At 41.4% G+C, this 24,070-nt stretch overlaps 1 protein-coding gene across 1 annotated transcript in view; it reads right to left on the bottom strand.

Moving 5' to 3' along the window:
* Positions 1-24,070, bottom strand: part of egfra (epidermal growth factor receptor a (erythroblastic leukemia viral (v-erb-b) oncogene homolog, avian)) — a 46,459-nt gene that overhangs the window by 4,649 nt on the left and 17,740 nt on the right. Inside the window, exons 2-25 of the mRNA XM_042101004.1 lie at positions 21,697-21,848; positions 21,309-21,498; positions 20,719-20,850; positions 20,474-20,542; positions 20,182-20,300; positions 19,117-19,258; positions 18,194-18,310; positions 17,426-17,552; positions 17,169-17,242; positions 16,943-17,033; positions 16,430-16,629; positions 15,886-16,018; positions 15,664-15,754; positions 15,035-15,192; positions 14,878-14,919; positions 14,461-14,605; positions 14,036-14,158; positions 13,765-13,863; positions 12,089-12,274; positions 11,552-11,707; positions 11,286-11,361; positions 11,035-11,181; positions 10,817-10,914; positions 10,297-10,464 (exon numbers count right to left, since the gene is read on the bottom strand). Coding sequence (XP_041956938.1) covers positions 10,297-10,464; positions 10,817-10,914; positions 11,035-11,181; positions 11,286-11,361; positions 11,552-11,707; positions 12,089-12,274; positions 13,765-13,863; positions 14,036-14,158; positions 14,461-14,605; positions 14,878-14,919; positions 15,035-15,192; positions 15,664-15,754; positions 15,886-16,018; positions 16,430-16,629; positions 16,943-17,033; positions 17,169-17,242; positions 17,426-17,552; positions 18,194-18,310; positions 19,117-19,258; positions 20,182-20,300; positions 20,474-20,542; positions 20,719-20,850; positions 21,309-21,498; positions 21,697-21,848 — 3,035 coding nt within the window. The remainder of the gene's footprint in view (positions 1-10,296; positions 10,465-10,816; positions 10,915-11,034; positions 11,182-11,285; positions 11,362-11,551; positions 11,708-12,088; positions 12,275-13,764; positions 13,864-14,035; positions 14,159-14,460; positions 14,606-14,877; positions 14,920-15,034; positions 15,193-15,663; positions 15,755-15,885; positions 16,019-16,429; positions 16,630-16,942; positions 17,034-17,168; positions 17,243-17,425; positions 17,553-18,193; positions 18,311-19,116; positions 19,259-20,181; positions 20,301-20,473; positions 20,543-20,718; positions 20,851-21,308; positions 21,499-21,696; positions 21,849-24,070) is intronic.

The raw sequence follows: 24,070 nt of genomic DNA, 5'->3' as shown, positions 1-24,070 counted from the left end.
ATGTGTAGAAACCCTGTGTTGATCTTGAATGAACGACTGCAGACAAGATGACAGATGCACATTTGCTGCTTCTGATCTAACGTCTCCCGACCTTAGCTGTGTTTCCAGCGATTGTAGACAATTTCTTAGCCTACTATCACAAACTCTTGTCAGGGGAGGTCATTCATTTTGGGTGTCACCTATGACTTGAACAGATAGCCTGCTATGCCACCCGATGTAGCCTATTAGTGTTACAGTTTTTAATCAATGCAACTAACATGTGTAAAGACGCAATATAAACCATAGCCTATGCAATTTATTATCCCGTCTGTTATGACATGTCCAACAATGTGTTTCACAATTTGCGACGGACGGTTTTGACTGAGCGTGTTAGCATAAAAAAAAATAATATCTGTCATCATCGCGAACTGTTGAGTAAGGGGGTCAGTCGTGTTTGTGAGCACAGACAGCCTTGTAGCCTATTTTTACTTAGGCCTACACTTTTAACGACATAGGTTGTGATTGTATGTTGACAAAAAAATAACCATGCAATTAAAATAGTCAACTTAAAACTTTGCTATAAAATTAATTTATAGGACAAAACCATAACCAGTAGGCCTACCAGAACCTCGCATATTGGCGTCATGATTTGTGTGCGTCTATTTGGCAAGGCCACTAGCTGTCATGGATGCGTTGCTAAAGGAAGGCACAGATGTCTTAGACAAAACTAGAAATGCAATTCCAAGGAATTACCAGTGCATGAAAATGCTAAAGTTGGGATGTAAAATATCATGTATAGTTAAAACAGATAATACAGAGATGGTTACTACGGTGATGCTAGGATAGACATTGTGGTTGCATAGCTTAATAAAAGTTGATAGTTTAAAAGTAGACTGTTTAAAAGCTGAATGTAGATAGTTTAAAAGTTGTTGATAGACAGTAGATAGTTTAAACGTTGTTGATAGACAGCTAGTTTAATAGATAGTTTAAAAGTAGACCGTTTAAAAGTTGAAGGTAAATAGTTTAAAAGTTGTTGACAGACTGGAAGTTTAATGAATGTTGATATTCAAATAGTTTAATGGCTGTGTATAGGTAGATATTTGACGATAACTGAAAGTTGGAATGGCTCTAATGTTTGCTAACAATTATGCTAAGATTTTTAACTATGCTAACCATGCTACTTAGCTAATGTTTTATAGCAGTGCTAGCAATGCTAACATGCTAACCATGCTACTTAGCTAACTTGGCTAATGTTTTCTAGCAGTTTAATGAATGTTGATATTCAAATAGTTTAATGGCTGTGTATAGGTAGATATTTGACGATAACTAAAAGTTGGAATGGCTCTGATATTTGCTAGCAGTTATGCTAAGATTTTTAACTATGCTAACCATGCTACTTAGCTAATTGTTTATAGCAGTGCTAGCCATGCTAACCATGCTACTTAGCTAACATTTTCTAGCAGTTTTGATAAACATGCTAACTATGTTAGTAATGCTAACTATGCTAACCATGCTACTTAGCTAACTTAACTAATGTTTTCTAGCAGTTTTGCTAAACATGCTAACTGTGCTAGCAATGCTAACTATGTTAACCATGTGACTTAGCTAACCTAGCTTATCATTTTTAGTAGTTATGCTAACTAGCATGCTAACATGCTAACTACGTTAATTATGTGACTTAGCTAACCTAGCTAATCATTTTTAGTAGTTATGCTAACTAGCATGCTAACAATGTTAACACGCTAACTATGCTAACCATGTGACTTAGCTAACCTAGCTAATCATTTTTAGCAGTTATGCTAACTAGCATGCTAACAATGCTAACTATGCTAACCATGTTACTTAGCTAATCATTTTTAGCAGTTTTGCTAATAATGCTAACTTGCATGCTAACTATGCTAACCATGTTACTTAGCTAACTTAGCTAATCATTTTTAGCAGTTTTGTTAAAAATGCTAACAATGTTAGCAATGCTAACCATGCTAACTAGCTACAGTGGGTAGGAGTCATAGTTGATGACAAGTAACAGTTACAATGGCTGAACAGTTAAAAAGTTCAGTAGTTTAAAGGGTTAAATTGTTTAATAGTGAAATATTGTAGTGAGGACTTTTATTTTGAAACAGTTTTTGGCAGAGGACGCAGTTAAACGGGATGTGTAGTCTTAATAGGGCCAGTTTGTATGCTTAAAGCCTGAGACTGGCAGTTGATCCAGGTGGCCTGAACACCTGCCATAGGATTCTAATTGCTTAACGGCCGTATTATGAGGTCACAATCGGCAATGATAAGTCTATAGGGATTTTTAAAAAGTTTTTCTTTAATAGTTTAAAAAGTATAAAAGTTTCAAAGTTGAAAAGACATAGCAGCTTGGTCCGTTTGAATACTTACGTTACAAAGTTTGAATGAAGTTTCTAAGTTAAACTGTTCAAGAGAAATTGCGTACGGAAAAAGTGGTAAGCGGAATAATAATAAGAAGTTGTTGTTGCCTAGGAAGAACAGTACAGTGCATTTTCATGCACTGTAATAAGAAGAAGTTGCCTAGGAAGAACAGTACAGTGCATTTTCATGCACTGTAACTAGCCTGGAAACCAGACTCTCTGACTTCGCAGTACTGTAGGGAGAAGAAAGCGACCGGAAGTACGTAGGCAGGCCGAGGCCAGGCTAAGACAAAACAGTTAAAGAAAATAAATGGAGATGGGCTTGGCTGTTGGAAACGGGGGAGAACTACAAGCCATGGTGTAAAGAAATCAAAGTGCCAGGGGTTTGCTTTTGCGCGGTTTGCTGTAAGAAAAGTATTTATGGATGCAATAGGAAAAAGTTTTAGCATGCCACCAATCAGAAGACCGCCATAAGGTTAACATTCGCGCACTTCAGGACATCTTCCCTACCTGGTGCAACTGCCACCAAGACAGAGGTAGGCTACGTTTATCTATGGCTGACCGTTTTTGCGCTCAGAAATAGGCTACGCATGTTCTTTCATAGCGCAACACGACCTGTCCCTCACCATATCGCCAGTGGCGATTCTAGACATTTTTAACAAGGGTGGCACTAGTGAGGCACTGATTAATTCAAGGGTGGCATGAGGCAAAACATCCAGATAAACAGAAACAGGCTCAAGATGTGAAATTAGCACAAATACATTAGGGAAACCAGATACAAACACAAAAAAACACAAATACATAAAATGTATTTGTATTTGAATAAAATGTAATACAAACATATTAAAGTTAATTATCTAAGTTGTCTGTCACTGGGCTATGCTGTTCTAAAACAAATTCCATCATGGGGACATTAAAATATAATCAATTTTATTATATTCTATTACTGTAAATGAAGATATACAAAATATACTCATCCAAGACATTTTCCCCACAATAACTCATATCTATGGCTGTAGCTGCATTGGTTTAATAAACGTCCACGCTTCATACTGATGCGTTTATGAAGATTTATTTTCTCTGTCTCTTATAAACTGTAAACGTGAATAGTCAGAAAAACACTGTGACAACGTTAGCGCCATAAACCAAATGCCGAGTCCATCTTTCGTTGAAAAGTCTGTGACTGGTTTACATCTCTATTGGCACTCTTCCCATAATTCCCTGGTTAAGACCCCGTATACAAACAAACTCTTAATACAAAAAAAAGGAATATTTTTTTAAATGGTGCATGAAACAAAATCTAATTTTTAAAGCAAAAACTTAAAACATTTTTATATCTATTTATATCTTTATAATGACCACACTGTCTGAGACAGTTAACAATGGCCATCTATTTTTGTAGCTGTTAAAATAATTTGACCTGCTTTTTTGTCTATTTGTTTATTTTCTCAAGAAACTTAAGGTATGAAGGAGTGTATTGTGTATGTGAGCAATTTCATCTTCCTGAATCTCAATATTATGATCACAACAAGTCTGGGGAAATTATTCATTAGATTTTCACGTGGGGTAACTTGTTGCAGGGCAACCATAACCGGTTCCATGTCTTCCGATTGGATGATTAATGATCAGTTTCTTGAGAACTTTAAAGGTCTCAAGAAACTTGAGGTTGGTATGAAGGAGTGTATTGTGGATGTGAGCAAACATTGTGCACATTGCACATGTTGCAACTTCTTGCAGGGCAACCACATAACCGATTCCATGTGTTCGAATTGGATGACTAAAGTTCTCAAGAAACTTGAGGTTGGTTTCGGAGGTATACTGCCCCCATCTTTTATGGAATGTGGAGTAAGAATTGATTTTTTGGCGGACATTACACATGGCACCTTTAAATGCAGATGAGGCAACAATATCTCGAATGTTCTGATTCGTTACTTTGATGAGGAAATGGGAAGTCTTGCAAACTTGATTTTGTAGATTTTACTTGGTGTTGAATTGCATATTAACAAGAAAAAAATTCTCCCCTTTAAACACTTTTGGCCTGAAGTAATTAAATAAGAGTGTAAGTTAAAGCCTTTCTACAATATTGCTGCAGTAGAAAAGAACAGCAATGGCTAGTCAGCAATGGTCAGGGATGGTACTGAAATATCGTTTTGTTTATCAGGAAAATTCAATCTCAATCAATTACACTCGCAATTCGCCTTATTCACATGGCGGCTAAAACGAGGCTACAGCCCACACAGCAGTAGACTCCTAGGCGGATCCGCCTTCAAGACGCCAAACCCGCGTGACTGTCGCATTCGTTTTGGTGCCGCACAGAGGATCAGCTCCGCCTCCAGGCGGCCCCGTAAATTCTACTGTCAAACAGCGGATCCTGAGTGGACCCATGTCGGATCCGCGGGCGCGGACGCGCATTTACTGTAACGGTTGAACATGACTGTACACCAAGAGCCAAGAAGAGTCATACTAGTGGATATTTTCTTTGCTGGGACACGGTTGCGCTGAACCCTCTCGAGTAAGTGATATTTATTAATATATTGCGACATTCACAATAGCTAAACATTGGCCTTTGTGGTTTTATAATCATCATGTTTATTAATTGTAATGACGTTGTTTGATATTAGGACTAACGTTAACGTTAGTGCAACCAGAGACGTTTGTCATTTTGTGCAACAGTTTGTGCAAAGTTAACGTTATTGTTAGCTGTGATGCTCATATGAGTCTGTAGCCTATCTGATTTAAAATGGGATAGCAATTTCGGCAGAATATGTTATGGTAGTGTGATTTAAAAAACACACATTGTTATTTAACATTAGTCTGGTCTTGTCTGTTGTCGCTGTTGTCCATATAGTGCTACTATGCTAGCGGCATATAGCTGCTAGCTAGCATGCTGCTAGGCGCAATTGCATAAGTTATTGCTAATGTCTATTAGTGCTATACATATATTGAAATCACGTTTGCGATGCAAACCTTGATTAAGGTGATATTGGCACTGGTATTTCAGTCAATGAAGTCAGTGAAGCTCTGCTATGATAGCTACCTACAACTTTAGCATGTTGACTCACTGATAATGGTTTAGCCCTAGCCTCTAGCTAGCTGTGCATTAACGTTTGCATTTTGCCAAGTTTGGTCTCATACGTAACTTTAGTGTCTATCTGCCATCTTTGTAATGAAAGCCTCGGCATTTTAATCACTGTTTAAGTCGGTTCAGACCACTATTGGCATCGGTTTGTGATTTATGCTAACGTAACTTAACTGTATGGAACTTGGTCCCCATCTTCTATTTTGTTTGTTCTGCAGCGTCAACTTTTATCGGCTGGATTCTAGCATCTAACGTTACGATTGCCTCTGTTGGGTTTGCTTGATCAAGTAAGATACTTTCTGGGTTGTTAAAATGTAATGTGAACACATTCCAGTAGCATTCCAAAATAGACCAGAGATGCTTGTACTATATATATATTTGGAAATTTTGGGATTGCAATAACCATAATGATATCGTTATGTAACAGCCATCGTTTCGGGGACTCTGATGACAGTGAAGAGCCAGAAAATGGTGACTTTGCATCTCTGAGGTACCTTCCAACTCGCCTGGTATATCAGTTGGAGCCTCAAGCCCAAGCCAATTGCACTGGCAAAGTAAGTAATAATCTCTTAACATTGAAATAACTAAATCATAATATTAATATTAGAGATATGGTTAACATTCTTAGTGCTAAAGACATTCCCCTCGCTTTGTATCTATTCCTCCAGCTCCACCATCTCGCCGAGTGCCAGGCAGCCAAGTCACTACCCCTCAACCTGGAGAAAACTGTTAAGGTAAAGACTGATCTCTGAAATAATATTGAATACAGTGGCCCCATCTATATTAACACAGCAGTAGTCACAACATTTCAGATCAACAGATTGCATCTGCATTACCATCTGAGATTTTCTGCATACTTTATCCATTACTTTCAAAATCTCAGCCAAATATTTTGTCAGTTAAAACATCTGCATTCATGCAATATTGCCTGAAAAGTTCATTCATTATTATCAGATTGTATTGAAACACATTGATTTCAATGTCAATCCATTCATGGAGTTGATATAGATAGTGCATACCAAAATATTGAAACATACAAATTCATGTCCAGCATGACCAGAGATTTGTTTTTGTTTGCCATTGTTTGGCCCTGTAGCTCTCAGCCTACCATGGTTAACAGATCACAACCATTTATCTCCCTTAGCACCTCACCATGGGGCAGGACCGCAACACTCTTCACCACCTCAACTCCCTGCACCTGCATTTAACATACGGAGAGTTACTCAAGGTAGGGACTGATCTCTGAAATATTAGTGAATAGAAAGGCCCCCTGTGTATTATCAGTCATGGTTAACAGATTTAATACAATTTTTTACAATTTAATACAATTTAATACTACCATTTAATAAAAAAAAATGTTCCCCCTCTCGCACACCGCCCACCTCACTATGGGCCAGGAACGGCAGTCCCTCCTCAACTCCCTCCACCCCCACACCAGCCCTCAACGTGCAGCGAACAGAGGAGCTTTGTAAGTCATGTTTCTTTTTAAATTTAATCTCCTTAATACCTATCTTATATATTGTATTGTGTAAGCATACTTGGCTTTGGATGCTACATACCATAAACATAAACATATCTGTCTGTTTGATTACAGGTGCTGTGAGGAAAAACATGGTGACACGGTCTGCCACGGACACTGAGGTCACCAAACACGCAATCAGGTGTTTCAACCGGCGGTGGATCGGGCAACGAGGAGATGTGTTCCGCCTCCATCCACACAAATGGAGTAATAGGAGAAATAAGCATTAAACAATCTTTTTATTGAACTTCTTGTCATTCACCAGTTATTCATTTTCTGATATTTTAGCTGTGCATAGCGCAGTATTTCATTGAAGTTGTAGCCTATTAGATAAAATATTTCATGTCTGCACTGACCTAGGCCTATAAAGCACTAAATTAGGTTTTGACCACAAAATGAATGTAAAGTAGCCTAGGCAATGTAGGCTACTTAACAAAAACAGAATAGCTTATAACCTGTAACTTTCCATAAATGTCCATTTTATATTTCCATTGAGTAGTGATCACGTTTGTACAGTAAATTGATGTCTTGACTTAAACCTTTTCTGTTAGGTTTATTGACAGTATTGTTAAGTTAAAAATACGAGGCAATGCAGATTAATCGTAGGCCTATATTGCTGTAGTAGCCTAGGCTAGGCCTAGTGATAGTTTTACTTTTATCCTATAGTTGCCTAGTTTTATCCTACAGCAAGAACAGAAGGAATTTTGAAAATGAGATAAACGGGTCCAAAACGGACCCGGGCCAGATGAGCATTTGAGTCCGTTGCGGGTCCGCGGCGGATGTATGTATCGATTTGCGGATCCCAAACGGACCCGCCGCGGAGGTAAGGTTTTAATCGCGGATGCGGAGTGGATGCAGTGCGGAGCCACGGCGGGTCCGCGATCCGCCTTCGTAGCGGATCCGTTCCTGAGAGCATCTGGACTCCGATACGGGTCCGTTTCGCGGGTCCGTTCCGGAAGCCGTCGTACCTCCGCGGCGGATCCGCCGCGGAGTCCTTTTGCTGTGTGGGAGGGTACACAAATCATAGGATTGTTATGTTCTATGCATTTACCTGTAGGTGGCATTAATTATATTGTAAGTGTACCCTGTAGCCTCGTTTTGGTTTAAACAATGGCCGCTGTGTGAATAAGGCGAATACACCCTTTACTTTGCTGTTTGCATCTTTTTGTACATTAAAAACCAATAGGTCGCGACCGCAAAAGGGGTGCTATCTCTATATAGATATGAACAACGTATGACTTATGGCCTGAAAAAAGTTCAGTCAAATATTTTTTTTTCACTTTAATCCCTGCGATACCTACACCAGATGTTTTTCTCAGTCGGACCTATTGGTACAACCTAAAACACGGCAATAATTAACCATTTTCCTTGACGATGTTTGGGATTTACTTCAGTGCCTAATGCTTTCTAATGAGGCTCCAATATGGCGACGTCCAGATCTGATGACACGCCGTGCAAACCCCTAATATGTTGACTAATCTGTGACTGGGCGCCACGAAATCGAAACCACCCACCACACATTGATGTTCTATGTTGTACTATTTAAATAGATAAGATAAGATAAAATAATTTCATTGAGCTGCACTTTTTACTCACGCAGCCTTTCCTCGCCCCGCCCGCTCTCTCTCGTAACGAGCCCGCTGCTCCTCCTCTGCATGTGCATTTAACAAAATATTCACGATTGTTGAAGGATTGTTGTTGCCACATAGAAGCACTGCATAGAACACAGCGGGCTAAATTGCTATTAAATCCGCTTATCATCCTGACCATGCTGCGCAAATTTGTTCAAAACTGCTGCATTAAAGTTAAAGTAAACTCTGCTAATGTCTTATCACAACATAGTACATTGAGACTAAACTAAGTTAAGTTATGCAATCAAGCAGTATCTCAAAGCTAACGTTAGAATACTGTTTGGATGTCAAGTTTAGCATGCTTACTTACAGCTGCTTGTATTTCGTTACTCATGCAGGGCTCATTTTGTTTGCAAAATCCCGATGTAAATGGAAAAGTGTTTTCCAAGACTCAAGTGCTTGTCTCAAGTGCTTGTCCCAAAGAGAAGTACGAACCGTTATTTGAACTAACTATGTTATGAATTGCATCCACACATCCGCAGCCTTTTGACTGTGTTAATGTTAATTGCAAGGATTCCCTCACGAACTCTTAAAGTGACAGGCACTCAATTAGACCTATACACTACTGAACTTTATTGAATGCTACCTAGAATGCATTACTTTGCACTTGTATGATCTTTTATTTTGGAATCTTAAGAGCAATAAACATATATTGCAATGTTAAAGAATTCATGTTTTTTCATTCAGATATGTAAATCAACATGTATAAGTTGCTATTAGTCAATTAATGGGGAGATAATCGATAATCGAAATCGAATCGGACTGAAAAAATGAATCGTTAGATTAATCGATGCATCGAAAAAATAATCGCTAGATTAATCGTTTAAAAAATAATCGTTTATCCCAGCTCTAGAACTCATGCACAAGGCTATTGATTTGAAGGCCCGTTGAAACTGCAATAAATAGGTCTAAAAATTTGGTTTTATTGTGTGTGTTACTGTTCAGTACTGTTCATATTGACATTTTAAAAGCAGACTTAAAAGTAACTCAAAAGTTACTTTCTCTTAGCCTAGAAATCTAGACGCACCCCAGCGGCAGCAAATTAAATGTGCTGCCAGGGCTACTCTAGCAACTCTCCGTTGGCTTGTGAGCTCGAAAAATTAAACTTCTATCAGACCAATCAAATCGTGTATAGAGTCGTTAGGTGGGCTTAACATAATGATTGATGGCAGAGTTGCAACAGTTTGGCTTGAATTCCCTGCTACTTGAAAACAAATAAGATAATGTTGCTGTTGGCGAACAGTGTGACACGAGTTAAGCTTTTATTAAGTTGGCAAAAGTTTGAACTAGCCAAATAGCTCCGCTGGTGGGAAACGCATGGGACTCATAGCGCTGTCCTATTGCGTGCAGAGAGAATTTGAAAGACAACCGATTATCCCGCCCCTCGGACAGAGCACTGCGAACGGTGAGTGCCCAGACCCTACATTTTAATGTGGGTCTGGCTCGTCAGGCTAACTTTCTCTAGTAACTAATTACTTTTGATATACAGTAATTGGTAAGGTAATTCAATTACTTTTGACAGAAGTAACTAGTAACTGTAACTAATTACTAATTTTCAGTAAATTGCCCAACACTGACAGAGAGTGATCAAATGTTTCTCTTGTCTAGATGTCTCTAGATTTGCCAGGCTGCCTAGGTTTCTCTAGTCTAGATGTCTCTAGATTTGCCAGGCTGCCTATGTGTGTACCACTGGGCCTGGCTAAGCCAACTCACCACGGAGTGCAGGAGCTGGGTGCGCGAGGTGCAGGGGGTGCTGAAGAAGCTGCGGCTGGGCACCAGGTACTCGTCAGCATCCACCGCGTCCTCCATGTCCACGCCACTGATCAAGCTGCGGTAGTACTTGCCATCACTGGGACTGGGCAGATGCATCCGATCATCGCCCTGGACAGAAGAAAAGTACTAATATTACTACTGTCTGTTCTTGTGAGGAGGATATTAGTTGTGTGTGAGGATGGAGAGTAGATGTAGAAGTATAGGACATTTAGGGTAATTCACAGTTAGGGTTGGTTGGCAGGAGTTATGGGCAAGAAGAAGTTACTGCAGTTCCAACTCATTCATTAGGGCTGACATCAGGAATGTTATGAAGACCATAAAAGGAGTAAAAGTTGCAGAGACTTATGAGAGCCATGTTGGGGGGATGGGGGGGGGTATGAGGGTATGGGTCATTACATGCATGGATATTTTTGACCGGTGTGATGACCGGACCATGAGGCATACAACCGTGGGGCCTCACCTGAATGACTAGGTAGCGTGAGGGGTCCCGGGCCATCTTGGTGAACTCGGCGATGAGCTCCCTGAAGCGCGGCCGGCTGTCGGCATCAATCATCCAGCCTGCGGAGGAAGAGAGAGGACAGAGGGGGTGTGATGAACGGCACAGACCGGGAGAGGGCAAGGCCGAGACCACCATAACTCATATGGAAGCCCACGGAAGGACTCTGCGTCTCTCCTTACATTTCACCATGATCATGTAGACGTCTATGGTGCAGATGGGGGGCTGGGGTAAACGCTCGCCCTTCTCCAGCACTCCCGCAATCTCACTGGCCGGTATGCCGTCGTACGGCTTGGTTCCGAAGGTCATCAGCTCCCACACGGTCACACCTGCGGAGGCAGGACAGCTGTATTGTAAACACTGGTAATTTAATGCCACTTGTATGTTTGAACTGGGATTAAGATGATTGTGAATGGATTTAACAGGAGCTTACCATAGCTCCAAACATCGCTCTGGTGAGTGTATGTCCGATGAAGTATGGACTCAAGAGCCATCCATTTTATGGGAACCTTTAGATAAACAGACCATTTTCAGAAGTGTATGGTATGTAGGGTATGGAAACAATGTAGGACAGGATTCCATTTTGTAATACAAGAATGATGCTGTTATATTGGGCAATTAAACCATTTAAATGCTCAAATATAACAAATATAAATGCTTAAATATAACATAACGAGTCAAAGAAATAAAGAGACAGACCTTTCCACCATCTGCATGATACTCTTTCTCGTCTGCATTGAGGAGCTTGGCCAGGCCAAAGTCTGTGATCTTGACATGCTGTGGAGTCTTCACCAAGACATTTCTCGCCGCCAAGTCACGGTGAACCAAGTGACGGTCCTCAAGATAGTTCATTCCCTGCAGTTGATGGACAAGCACAGACGTGACCGTGTGCAACCTCAGGTTAATGCTAGTCTCCAGGGCGCCATCACCCATCATCATGAAACCCTCAGGCAGGGGAACGGATGACGCGCAGCCGGCAGAAGGATTTGCTGACTGATGTCATTTGACTGACTGAACTGCTTGCTTATTTGCTGGTCTATATTGGAGCCTTTTCTCTATATGAGCTTGGCAGTATGCTTAGAAACAAATGACTTCCTCTGTGTGTCTGGACACAGTGTCCTACTCAAGCATGATGTGCCATATGTTTGTGTCACTGTGGCAGGTAGCACAGCTAATAATAATCTGTTCTCATACTAGGAGTTGTGTTTATGTTTGAAAGCCTGTGTTTATCTTTACCTTGGCGATCTGCACACACCAGTTGAGCAGGTACTGGGAGCCGATGTTGTCCTTGTGCTCCTTGACGTAGTCGAGCAGGCAGCCATAGGGCATGAGCTGTGTGATGAGCTGCACCGTGGAGGTCAGACAGATGCCCAGCAGCCGACACACATGCGGGTGCTCCACACTGGCCATCACATATGCCTCCTATGTGTACACACGCATGAGCACACACACAGACACAGAGACACACACACACACACGCACACACACACACACACACACACACATTCAAAGAGGAAGAATAAGGGTTAGAACACATTCTCTCATGATAATGCGGTAATACTTACAGCACACTGCCCCCCCCCCCCCCCCCAATACACAGCACATTGTCTCATGAGGATGCTTCTCCAACACACATATTACCCCCCCCCCCCCCCCCATTAATGCACAAATAGGCTGACACCAGACATAATTTCACTGCATTTCTTACTTCCAGTAACTATATGCATGTGACAATAAACTTCCTTGTATCCTTGTATCCTTGTATCCTTGTAACCTATTGTAATTGATTGTGCATCACTGACAGCAGGACTGAATTCTTGGCATAGATCTGAACAAATCAGAGGAGGACATAGAGAACATACAGGAGCTGACAACCACTCATGCAGTCACACATACACATACGTCTATATATTTGGATGGCTGTGAATTTTATGATATAATATATATATAATAAATATACATGTGTTATATAACATATGTGCTATGTCCTGTGATGTCTTTTGTATTGTGGCATATGTGCTATGTAGGACATATGTGCTATGTCCTGTGATGTCTTTTGTATTGTGGCATATGTGCTATGTAGGACATATGTGCTATGTCCTGTGATGTCTTTTGTATTTTTCAAAACAAATTTCTCCCTTGGGAGACCCATTAAAGTAACCTTGCACCTTGAACCTTGATATTTACTCATCAGTTTCATATCAAATGCTGTTTTGTCAGACGTAACAGGGCTGTTTACATGTCCTTGTTATATTTAAAAGAAATACAGATGAAATGTCTACAGAAACTGAATTTATATGTTTTTTCTCCCTTTTTCCCATTTCTGGGAAGGGGAACACTCCTCCTCTTCCCAAAGGAACGCATTCCACCTTAATGAACTCAAGATTACAGCATGAACTCAGTCGCTTGTTTCCAAAGCTACGACATTCTCTGGAACAGTAAAATATCTCGGGCGCTTTGGACAGCGGATATTGCGGCGGCTTGTTTTCCGGGCCCCGTTGACCCTGTGTCCACGAGTGTGCAGCTGCCGCGTCCTGAAGCACCCCCTGACTAAGCAGCGTCCAGACACTACTGCTCACACCCAGCCTCTTTTCACAACACAGAGCCACTTCAGCCTACAGTCAACGCTACACCCACTCAGTCATATCCACAAGCATCTCACAGTCAGCATGTGTCTAACCAGGCCTCCCTGAGCACCCCCATCAGTTTACCTCAGGCCATGCCTATGTGATGCTATACAGCAGTATTACCAGGTACATGAATGACATATATCTCTATGCAGGCATATGTTTTACATTTTACTGTAATTGAAAAAAACACAATACACTAGTGTAATTAAAAAATGATCTCCTGAAATGCTGGATAGCTCAACATCAGTCTATATAAAATAAAAAAGAACTACTTTTACTCACATCCAAGATCTCTTTGTTGGCCTTGGGAGACGTAGCCTCTCGTAAGACTTTGATGGCAACCGGAATTTTCACATCTTCCCCCTCAGGAACCCACAGACCCTGCAAAGATAAACGACTCTTTGTAACCTAGTAATAATAACCCATAATACAGTAGTTCCATCACTTTTTTAGACACAACAGAATGAGTACAGCAACAGTACTTTAATGCAGAGAATATTGGGCAGGACAGACAGAAGATGCTTAGATACAGCATGCCTGGGAGTCGACTGACCTTATACACGGTACCAAATGCTCCTGACCCCAGCACTTTGATCTTTTTGAACTCAGTCTCTTTGAGGATTCGTAGCAATGCCTGGTTGGGCGTCTCTCCACTAGGTGTCAGGGGCTCCACCAACTGAGAAGACAAAGATGAACTTGGTTCTTGAACCATGAAAAATGAGTGCTAGTGTGCCTAGTGAGAGATCTCTTAGAACTATAAGCTCATGTCCATAAGGAAAAGTAAAGAATGTTTGCTCCTTTTACCATTAACAGGAGCAAACAGTATCTGGCCACGCTGCAGAACTATGCAGCCAAAAGACCTTAGCAGCCACTCATATTTATATAGTACCATATATTCATCTTGTATTATTTATGTAGTGCCATTAACAATTTACTTTGCCTCAAGGGTAGCCCAACGTGAGCGCTAAAGTTTCGCACCTCTCTCTCCTGCAGCAGTCGGCGGAGTGTTCTCTTCCTCTTGATGTGGCGTCTTCGCAGCAGCACAAACACACCCAGTGCCAGGATGACAAACGCCAGCAGGCCACCGACCACTCCTGCGGCCACCATCGACAGGTTGGAGTGGCTGGACAAATCACCCAGAGCAGCTTAGTGACTTCTGTGTGTTCCTCCATACTACAGACACCCTTTCCTATATGCAGTGGCTCTCTCTGGGGTACCACTGTACTTCATCTAAGCATATGTTATGCAGTGCTCAAACACTGGTGGTTTTTGAACAGTTTAGAATATAGATAAACTGTATCCAAGGTAATATCTAGCTTTCAAAGCCTCGCTCTTGAATAAAAGTCTTTTTTCAGGATAAGTGCAGTGAACAAACTGTAAATAAGTATCCCTTACATGATGTAGTCTTTGCAGTCTTTCAGCTTTGGACCTGTGCATCTGAGAAATAAACATGACACTGAAGTTAATTTAGTTAAAAGGCCCAAAATATTTTTTTAAATATTTGTGCATTTTTCATATAATGCTGTTAAGTGAGCAGGTTAAGCCAGCCTACCCTTGAGTACAGTTCTTGTGGCATGGTTGACACTCCCCGTCTTTGTCAGCGTACTTCCAGATGCTGGAGCCGTCTTTTGCGGGCACACCATGGGGGCAACGCTGGACACAGTGAATGCCATCTTTAAAGTTGGCGCACTCCGTGCACTGGTCAGGACCCTGAGAGGGCATCAAATTCAGGTATTATCTGATGTCACAACAGAACCAATATTTCACAAGAACACATATTTGAGTGTTAAATCATATCATAGTATTTCAACTGTGGTTGACATCATTTCAAACATATATTCAGACATACAGATGCATGTGGCACAGTGGTTACCCCCACCATCGACTTCAAGGCAGCGCTGCCTGGAAGGCACTAGGGTTAGGGTTAAGGTATGGCAGTGTTGCCTTGAAGTCGATGGTGGCAGCGCTGCCTTGAAGTCAACGGTGGGGGCCCAAAAGACCATCAAGTGGTTATCAGTGAGTCCAGGGCACTCTAACATAGTCCAGACATAACCTATTGTTATTTTGACTTGTACAATACATTTGACACTACACATTGACGTAACTTACTGAAACAACTGGGCTATGTTGAGTGCACAAATCATTTGTTCCAGTGATAAGCATAGAGCATACTGTACTCACAGGTCCACTGCAGGTCAGGGTCCCATTTAAGGGCTTGCACTCTGAGTCACACTGAAAACAGGTCCTGTTAATCTCCGATTCCCGTGGTTCTCTACAAACAATATTTTTTTTTTTTTTTTTTTGTTATTAAAAATGTAAGTATTTTGTTTTTCACTCATTTGTTTTTGCAAAGACAGGCCTTCATCAGTCCTGGCTCGATTCTCCCCCAACACCGTAGCTCACCCTTCTAGTAGGTTGCAGGAGGCAACGCAGTGTCCATCGCGGATCCTGTGCAGGCAGGAGAAGCACATGTCGGCCCCTGGACCCCAACAGCCATCAGCCGTGCACATCTCATCACATGTGCTGTTCTCCGCAACTGAGAGGACATGAAAAGGGATGGGTCAGGCTCCACAGAAGGACTGACCCTCTCGTGTCTCCAGGCAGGGTAAGCCTATGAGACTGGCCATGACTCTTGGTTTGACTTATGTCATGTTAAGATTGACATAACCAAGTTATAGACAAGTCATGGCCAATGCCACATATTGTTTTAAGTCAATAATAATGTTATGCACCCCAAATGCAGTATCATATAAACAAAATACCCCAAACGGTCACACGTCGCAATCACATTATTAAGATACCAACTGTATGATACCAACGGTAATGTCATATTATGTATCTTTCAAAGCATGTTTATGCTAAAGCAGTTAAAATGATAGCAAGTTGTCTTGAACATTACAATGCTAAGTAAAACTTTTAGGAAACCAGGCTGAGGTGTTTTCTTTACCACATGTCTGCATGTCTTTGTTACTTTTCAGGTTAACTTTCTGCGTGCGCAGCTCAAACAGGCGACTCCAGTGCGACACCTTGGTGTAGCAGAGGTTCTCGTTCTTTATAATGGCCACTTCGCCATCACTGATACTCTTCAGCGACCGCAGGCCCAGGTGGGTTATCTTAGTGTTGGTGACAGCAAAGCTCACCACTCCCCTGTTCATACACACACATAGACAGACAGACAGACAGACAGGCATACAGACAGACAGACAGACAGACAGACAGACAGACAGACACAGACACAGACACAGACACACACACACACACATGTTTTAGTGTTTGAACTGCTGGCTTTCATGGACATACTGTAAGAGTGCTACAGAAAACACAATGCAAATACTAAAGGCTACTAAACTGGTCGGAAGCAGTTGGAACTCTTTTACATTTTTGAGAATGTGAAAGAGTGATGAGTTGTGTTCCCTGATGTGTTCATTGCACTACAGTCACTCTTTTGTGGGTGACTTACTGTTTTTTGGTTCGCCCACGGACCACTTCAAGGTTTTCAAAGGGACTAAGGGAGGTTAGACTTTCAGGCCAGTCCTGGATCAACAAGTACCCTTCAGACACAATCAGTTAGGAGAGAGTTATACAGGCTTGCTTTAAAAATGTTAATATGCCAATTTGAGTTTTAGCTTCTGCAAATCACATTATATTGATAGCCTAAATCATATCATTTAGGATAATTAGCTTACCGGTGATTTCTTTAACAGACTCAAATACGCTAAGCTTGGCAGGATCCAACTTTGGTGTTTTTGTATGTTTATCTCTGAAAATCACAATGAATTATATTTAGGACCTCCTTGATAAACATTTTTTTCTACAATTTAAACATTTATGGGAGAAATCAAAGTGATTGCATTGTATTGTGGTTTCACACAGTCCATCAAATGAAAAAGAGTGTCAATGTTGAGACATTACCTTAACCAAGCTATGGGCCTTTTTAACTCACCCGTGAATTGTTGTGTAGAGTATCGCCACATCGCCATTTATCTTGGTGCAGTTTTGAAAGGTGTCAATGTTGCTGGCGTTAATTGACAAGATGTCTTTCAGCTTTCCCATTCCGAGGCCATGGCAGACTGAAAAAACACATATAGACAATCTCAGGGAACATCTTCTCTCTGATAAGTATAAGTATAAGTATAAGTATAAGTATATATACTCTTTTGACCCCCGTGAGGGAAATTTGGTCTCTGCATTTATCCCAATCCGTGAATTAGTTAAACACAATCAGCACACAGTGAGGTAAAGCACACACTAATCCCAGTGCAGTGAGCTGCCTGCTACAGCGGCGCTCGGGGAGCAGTGAGAGGTTAGGTGCCTTGCTCAAGGGCACTTCAGCCATTCCTACTGGTTGTGGATCGAACCAGCAACCCTCCGGTAACAAGTCCGAAGCCCTAACCAGTAGGCCACGGCTGCCCCTAAGATAAGGAGGAGGAGGATTGCTGCTGGATCCCTACCCTTACTGTCACCTAGGCTCCTACTCATAGAGATGAGATGGGATTTGCAAAAAGACACTAGTTATCTAAACTAGTCATTTCCAGTGGAGCATCAGCTGTGTTGTATATTACAAGGGCCATTCTTCTCAGAGCAACTTGGGGTTAAGTGTCTTGCTCAAGGGCACAACTGTGGACACAACTGCTCCTTAGCCACTACGCTACCACCTCCCATACAGTTGAGATGAGATTTGCAAAAGGACACAGGTAGGCCACTAGCTTACCTTTGGGACACAGGCCTTCACAGGGCTTGCACTTCCTGACCCCTCCCTCCTCGGTCTCATAGTGCTTGGAGCTGCATGAACGCACACATGCTCCATGGTCCGTCACCACATAGTTATCTGCGGATGGTATCAAACTGATTAGGCATTAATCTTTAACACATTTCAATCACAACATGAGGATATGGGCGAAGCCTTTACAATCATTTGCACAAGCAGTTGCGTAATCAGTCTTTATTTCAAACAGCCTAAGGTACAGTGTTGGTCATTGTTATTGTACGCAATTAATCACACGCAATTTTGATAAAAAATGCATACAGTCATATGTTCTTAACTCCTAACTGTACATGCTCATTGCAACTGCATACTCCTATAATAAGTTGGCTGTTTCAAGTGAACTAATTAAGATTCAGCACACAATGTTTAATGTAACTCACAACCATTTGGGTCTGATTGTACAAATCAAAAGCTCAAAAAGTATTTTTGTGTCAGTGTTCCAAAACACCTGTGTCTATGGCTTTGCCATCCATTTAAGAAATTCAAAGTATGACCTGTGTCAGAAGCAAGGTTTTGAAATCTGTGTTTGTGAGACTGACAACTGGTGTCACTGAGGTGTGCACTCGAATTATGTTGCATACGCACAACTTATGATTCAGTCATTCTCCTGGTTTGTTCAGACTGTTTATATTTTAACCAGGATGGCCAGACATTGATCACAGATCACTGAGCACTGACCAGAGATGCCAGCATGCAACAATTTGAACCCCTATGGGCACTTGACTGAATACTAAAGTCGAGTGAAATTTGAAGAATATTTGGGGACATAAATATTTGGGGACATGCCTGAACATGATAACGTGAGATCAAATGAACAGGGATAAAATGAACAGGGATATAGAAAAAAGTTGCACAGGCTGACTCCTTACGTGGGCATTTTTTCACACAGGTGGCTCCAAAGCTGTACTTCCCGTATGGATTGGGGACCAGCTGGTGCAGAGTGCTGTCGTAGATCATGAGGGGGGGGCAGGACTCCTTACACGTCCCGTCTTCTGAGAAATTTCTGCAAGCCTGCAGGGGAGACAACCAACTAGCTTAGCCGCACAGCCAGCGAGCTGCAGCCAGCTGTTAGTAAGGCTTTCACTTCCAGCACAGCACCCACCAAAGGCCCATCATCAGCGATCGCCTCTGAGGAAAGTCTGGTCGTCTGTGACATGACAATTTACTGGTATCTGAAGTCACACGGTCAATGTGATTCCGCATATAACTTTCACACACGCGCACACACACATTTGTAGGATGTGCAAAGTTTGCAAGGAAGTGCAAAGTCGTAAAACTAAAGCTAATAAATAGCTTTAATAGCTTTAATAACTAGGTAAATTAAAATTTTAATTTAACTAATTTAACACTGTTGACAAGCTAATGTAACACCGTTGACAAGACCTTAACCACAAACACTGATGAGTCAGCTCAATGCTCCAACATGCCAAACAATAGTTATAGTTCATGCATGAGAACTTTGCTTGTTGTAAATTATGGCCCTAAATGTCTGTTAAATTGTTAGATATCAGTAAATAATGGAGCTTTTTCAAAGACTTTCCATTATAATGCATATGCACGTGCAATGCTACCTCTTTATATAGCTGTATGGTAACACAATGATATTACAGGCAACAATATTACAGCTAGTTCACATGATACACTTGAAACACAAATGTACATGAAATAGGAAAAAATAATACCGGTATACATTAAACTGAAAAACATATTCCTGGCTGGCTGGCAAGCTTCAGTGCAACTCCGGAGACACTTACAAATCTAAGAAATACAAGCTCACATAAGACATCCCAAGTCAGCACATCAGACTAAAAGCTAAAACTACACTAATTAAAGAGCTGGCTGCATGAGCACAGCTGTTTCACATTACAGCTCGGAGACTTGCGGCTGACTCAGCTCTGGGGCTGGTCGGTCAGTTGGCCGGCTGGGAGGCTCACCATGCAGTCGGTGGGCCGGGGTCCGGTGCAGCCTGCCGCGCAGTACTCGTTACAGCAGTCAATAGGCCGGGGCCCTTTGCAGCGGCCCGAGCACTGATCCGCACAGATCGTCTTGGTTACTGCGGGAGCGACACAAAGCAGGAGAAAGACGACATGGAGAAGATGAGATGTAGTCAGCTGGCTAAGGCATGTGGTGAGTCTTTTCTTTTTAATCAGATAACAGGCAGAAGCAGCGAGTTGTCATTTCACAGGATCTTTCTGCCCAGATCTATGCTATATTAAAGTGACTTACACGTCTGGCAATTTTGGTAACCTGGAGCCCAACAAGATCCATTAGGGCAGCTTGGATCACACTTTTTACCTACAGGTAAAAAACAAAATGTTATGCATCTTACAGTCAATAGGTACCTATTTCTTGTCTATATACATAGTTTATGATGAATGTACCCACCGATGTCTTTATGAAACAAAGCTTTCTTAAGCGGCAATCAACTTAATTTAAGCACCAGTTGTTAAACAAGGCACATGAATACTCACAGTATTTGTCATATTTCGGAGTAGGGAGGTCCATACTGGGATTTTTCTTCATGTTCAGAATGTCCGCCCACTGTATCGTCTCCACATTGCAGAGGCAGTTGTGAGAGAACTTCACACCTCCATTGATAATTTCTGTGAACGTGAAAGCAAACACCAAAAGTCTGATTGCTAATCCCTCACTTCCTCCTCTTCCACGGACACATCTGTGAGGATCAGCCTGAGAAGTATGCCACAAAGCAGGCCACTGTAACCTGACACAAAGATGGAGATTTTTGCCCCATTGCATACACCAACAGACCAGATGTGATTGTAAGCCTCGTAAGACGGCTAACACGGACTGACTGTGTGCCCAAGCCAGTGACTTACTGTAACTATGATAATGACTTCATTAAATCAGTCTATCTGACAAGACACTGTATCTTCATTATTCCACTGCATTCAATTTAGCATGTGGATTTGACTAAATGAATGATGCATCATTTGGGGATGTACTGTAAGTCAGGTGTAAGGGCATGCTGGCTAGTCAGGTGTCAGTATATCGGAGGCCCTGTGGAGGTCTCACCTGTATGGTTTCACCTGTGAGGTCTCACCTGTGAGGTTTCCGAGGTGAAGCTCCCTGGTCACGGAGGCGTTGGTGCCTTTGTTACAGTTGGACAGCACTGCCAGAGCAAACTCGTCATTGTAGAGGGTGTGGCCTCGGATGATGTGCAGGTTGTCCAGCGGTATCTTGGTAGCCGTGTTGATGGCAATCAGAACATAGCCTCCAACCTCCTGAATATTCTGTGAGAAAGGATGTTCACGAGGGGAATAAACTTCACAGAAATAACATCACAAAGCACATCTCTTGCATTCAATGTTTACATCTTTCGAACACACACGTTTCAATTTTCACTAGCACTGCATGTAGGTATAACAGATAAACACATTTATTTAGAGCACTATAAAAAAATAGCTCTTGCTGGTTGAGTGACATCTCACCTTTAGGAAGGACAGGTCATGCTGGTCGGAGGTATAGGTGATCTCCAGGTTCTCCAGGACTACAGTGCAGTTACTGTACATTTTTACTAGGTTTTGGTAGTGATCATCATGTGTGCCCAAGAGCGTCAGTTTGTTGTTTGAACCTTGACATACTGCATGGGGAGAGAAAGGAAATCAGTCAGTGTGTGCAGTGCACTCAATGCTTTCATGAAAACTAATATTCAAATATAAGTCACAAAATGAGAACTGTATTGCTTCTTACAGGTTTGAGACTGCATGTCTGTCACTACAGACATCTCAGTTCGACAACTAGCTTCTGGCAATTTATATTTCTGCTACTGTAGCAGTACAGACATGGAAAGATGTTTCACAAAAAAGTCACAGGAACACATAACATCCAGTCCACATAAAAACCATGACAGCAAATGTGAACCTGGATTTAGATTCACTGAAGCTCACTAAAATGGTAGGCGTTTGTTTGAACTAGACTTCAGTGCAGTGGAAAGAGTCTGTTTTGGGCCAAGATAAATAAAATGAATACAGCTACACTCCATGGACCCAGAATGTTGCACCACTGACAGGAAAAACTGAGAACTCCAAGGTTCGGTTAGGACTATGCAGATAACTGCACTGATATAAGACACTGACTAGAATCCAGAAAAAAAACTGGAAAGATGAAACAAGATTGGGTTTGAGTTGGCTTGCTCTGATTGTGTTACATCACACAGTGTCCCTAAGCCATTCTGGGTTTGAAGTGTGTACATATCTGCTGAAAACTCCCATAGATGCTCTATTTAGTTACTCTGAGTGTACTGCTATGTTCTTTTGTTACAGTAGTTCTAATATGCTTTGACAATCTAGAAGGCATTCCATCTACATTAACCAGTATATTTTGGGTTAATCCTGACTATTAGAAAATAAAAAAATCTAATCAAAAGAGGCAAAGACAAACAGATTGATATTAGTAGAATGATATGCTAGATATCAGGCTTGTGCAAAATTCCAGAATTAAATTGAAACTGGCTCTTAAATTCCAATTCAATTCTTGAATTTCACTTGCATTTCAATTGTGGTAGCAAACAAAAAGCAGAATTGTAATTCGAATTGTGCACAACCCTGCTAGATATCAAATGAAACTACAGCTTAGAGCAAATTAACCACAGCATCTTTATCAAAGCCCACTCGGAATAACACAATAGAAAAACTTTGTTCATGCAACACCTTTTGATGGCAGAGAAGATATAAGATAATTACCGGTAAGCCATAATTATGTCATTTTAGAGAAAAATTGCGGCTGTCTGTTGTCGGCAAACACATCTAAACCGTCTCAACAGAAGCACCATTGTTCCCAAGGTCCTTTGTCACTTTTGGGAAACAATAAAGCTACTCAAAAATACACAGCAAATTACCTGGATCATCAAATCTACATTTTTCAGTGAGTAATGTGTTTTAAGAGATGCAGCATTATGAAGACAGACAGAAACAGAGTGTGTTTAGGATAGAATCACAAAATAAGCAAAACGACAAAACAGCTGGCCTAACAAGTTCAGATCCACAGAAAAAGTCTTGTCGTGACACATTAATTCTGAGTCACCACCTGATACATACTGTACATCCCCTTTACTGTAGCATCCCCTTTACTATAAAATCACCTGCTTGAGACTAAGTTGCAAAATGATGAACACGTATTTATGTTTTAGTCTTACAGTCTGCTCTGGTCTTTCAGAAACATGACGGATACAAGTGCTGTTATGTGCCATGATCATACTGTAACACAAACAATGATTTTGTTTGTCTTCTCTTCTAGTTGTCAAGGCTTGTTAGCATTCTTAAAGGAAATGTCGGCACTTGACGAAAGAGGCTAAACTGCACCGAGATTCAGAGTGGATTCACTGGAAACTCACGTTTGTGACTTGATCCACATTCTCAGGCATATGCAAAAGCTACATGTTGGTTCTTCCTTATCAACCCAGTAAAACAAATGTATGTAAAAACTATTGTAAATGGGAAGTGCAGTGGTCTTGGGACCCAAATGGTTTTGTTCAACTGAAATGGCAGCCTGCATTTTTCATTTGCTGGTGACAGGGAGCCAGCCCACATCCTGCCTCCCACCTGTGTAATTCTCTGGATTTCTATTTTACTTCATTACCTTAGACAAGACCAAAGAGGTTAGAGGTAGGAGGAAAGAACATCTGCCAATCTCTCTTTCTTTCCATCTCTCTCTCTCCACTTCTCATTAATCTCAGCCTGTTGAGACTATAGCGAGTAAATGCACCTTGTCCAGAAGCCAGGTACTGGAGACAAGCTACAGCCCTGAGCTGCCCATTTTAATTAGTCCACAGGCTGAGATTTCATTAACTCTGATTAGTTCCTG

The sequence above is a fragment of the Alosa sapidissima genome, chromosome 1 (genome assembly GCF_018492685.1).
Source record: "Alosa sapidissima isolate fAloSap1 chromosome 1, fAloSap1.pri, whole genome shotgun sequence".
In the NCBI taxonomy this organism is placed as follows: domain Eukaryota; kingdom Metazoa; phylum Chordata; class Actinopteri; order Clupeiformes; family Clupeidae; genus Alosa; species Alosa sapidissima.
This window is presented reverse-complemented; position numbering and strand designations above follow the sequence as displayed.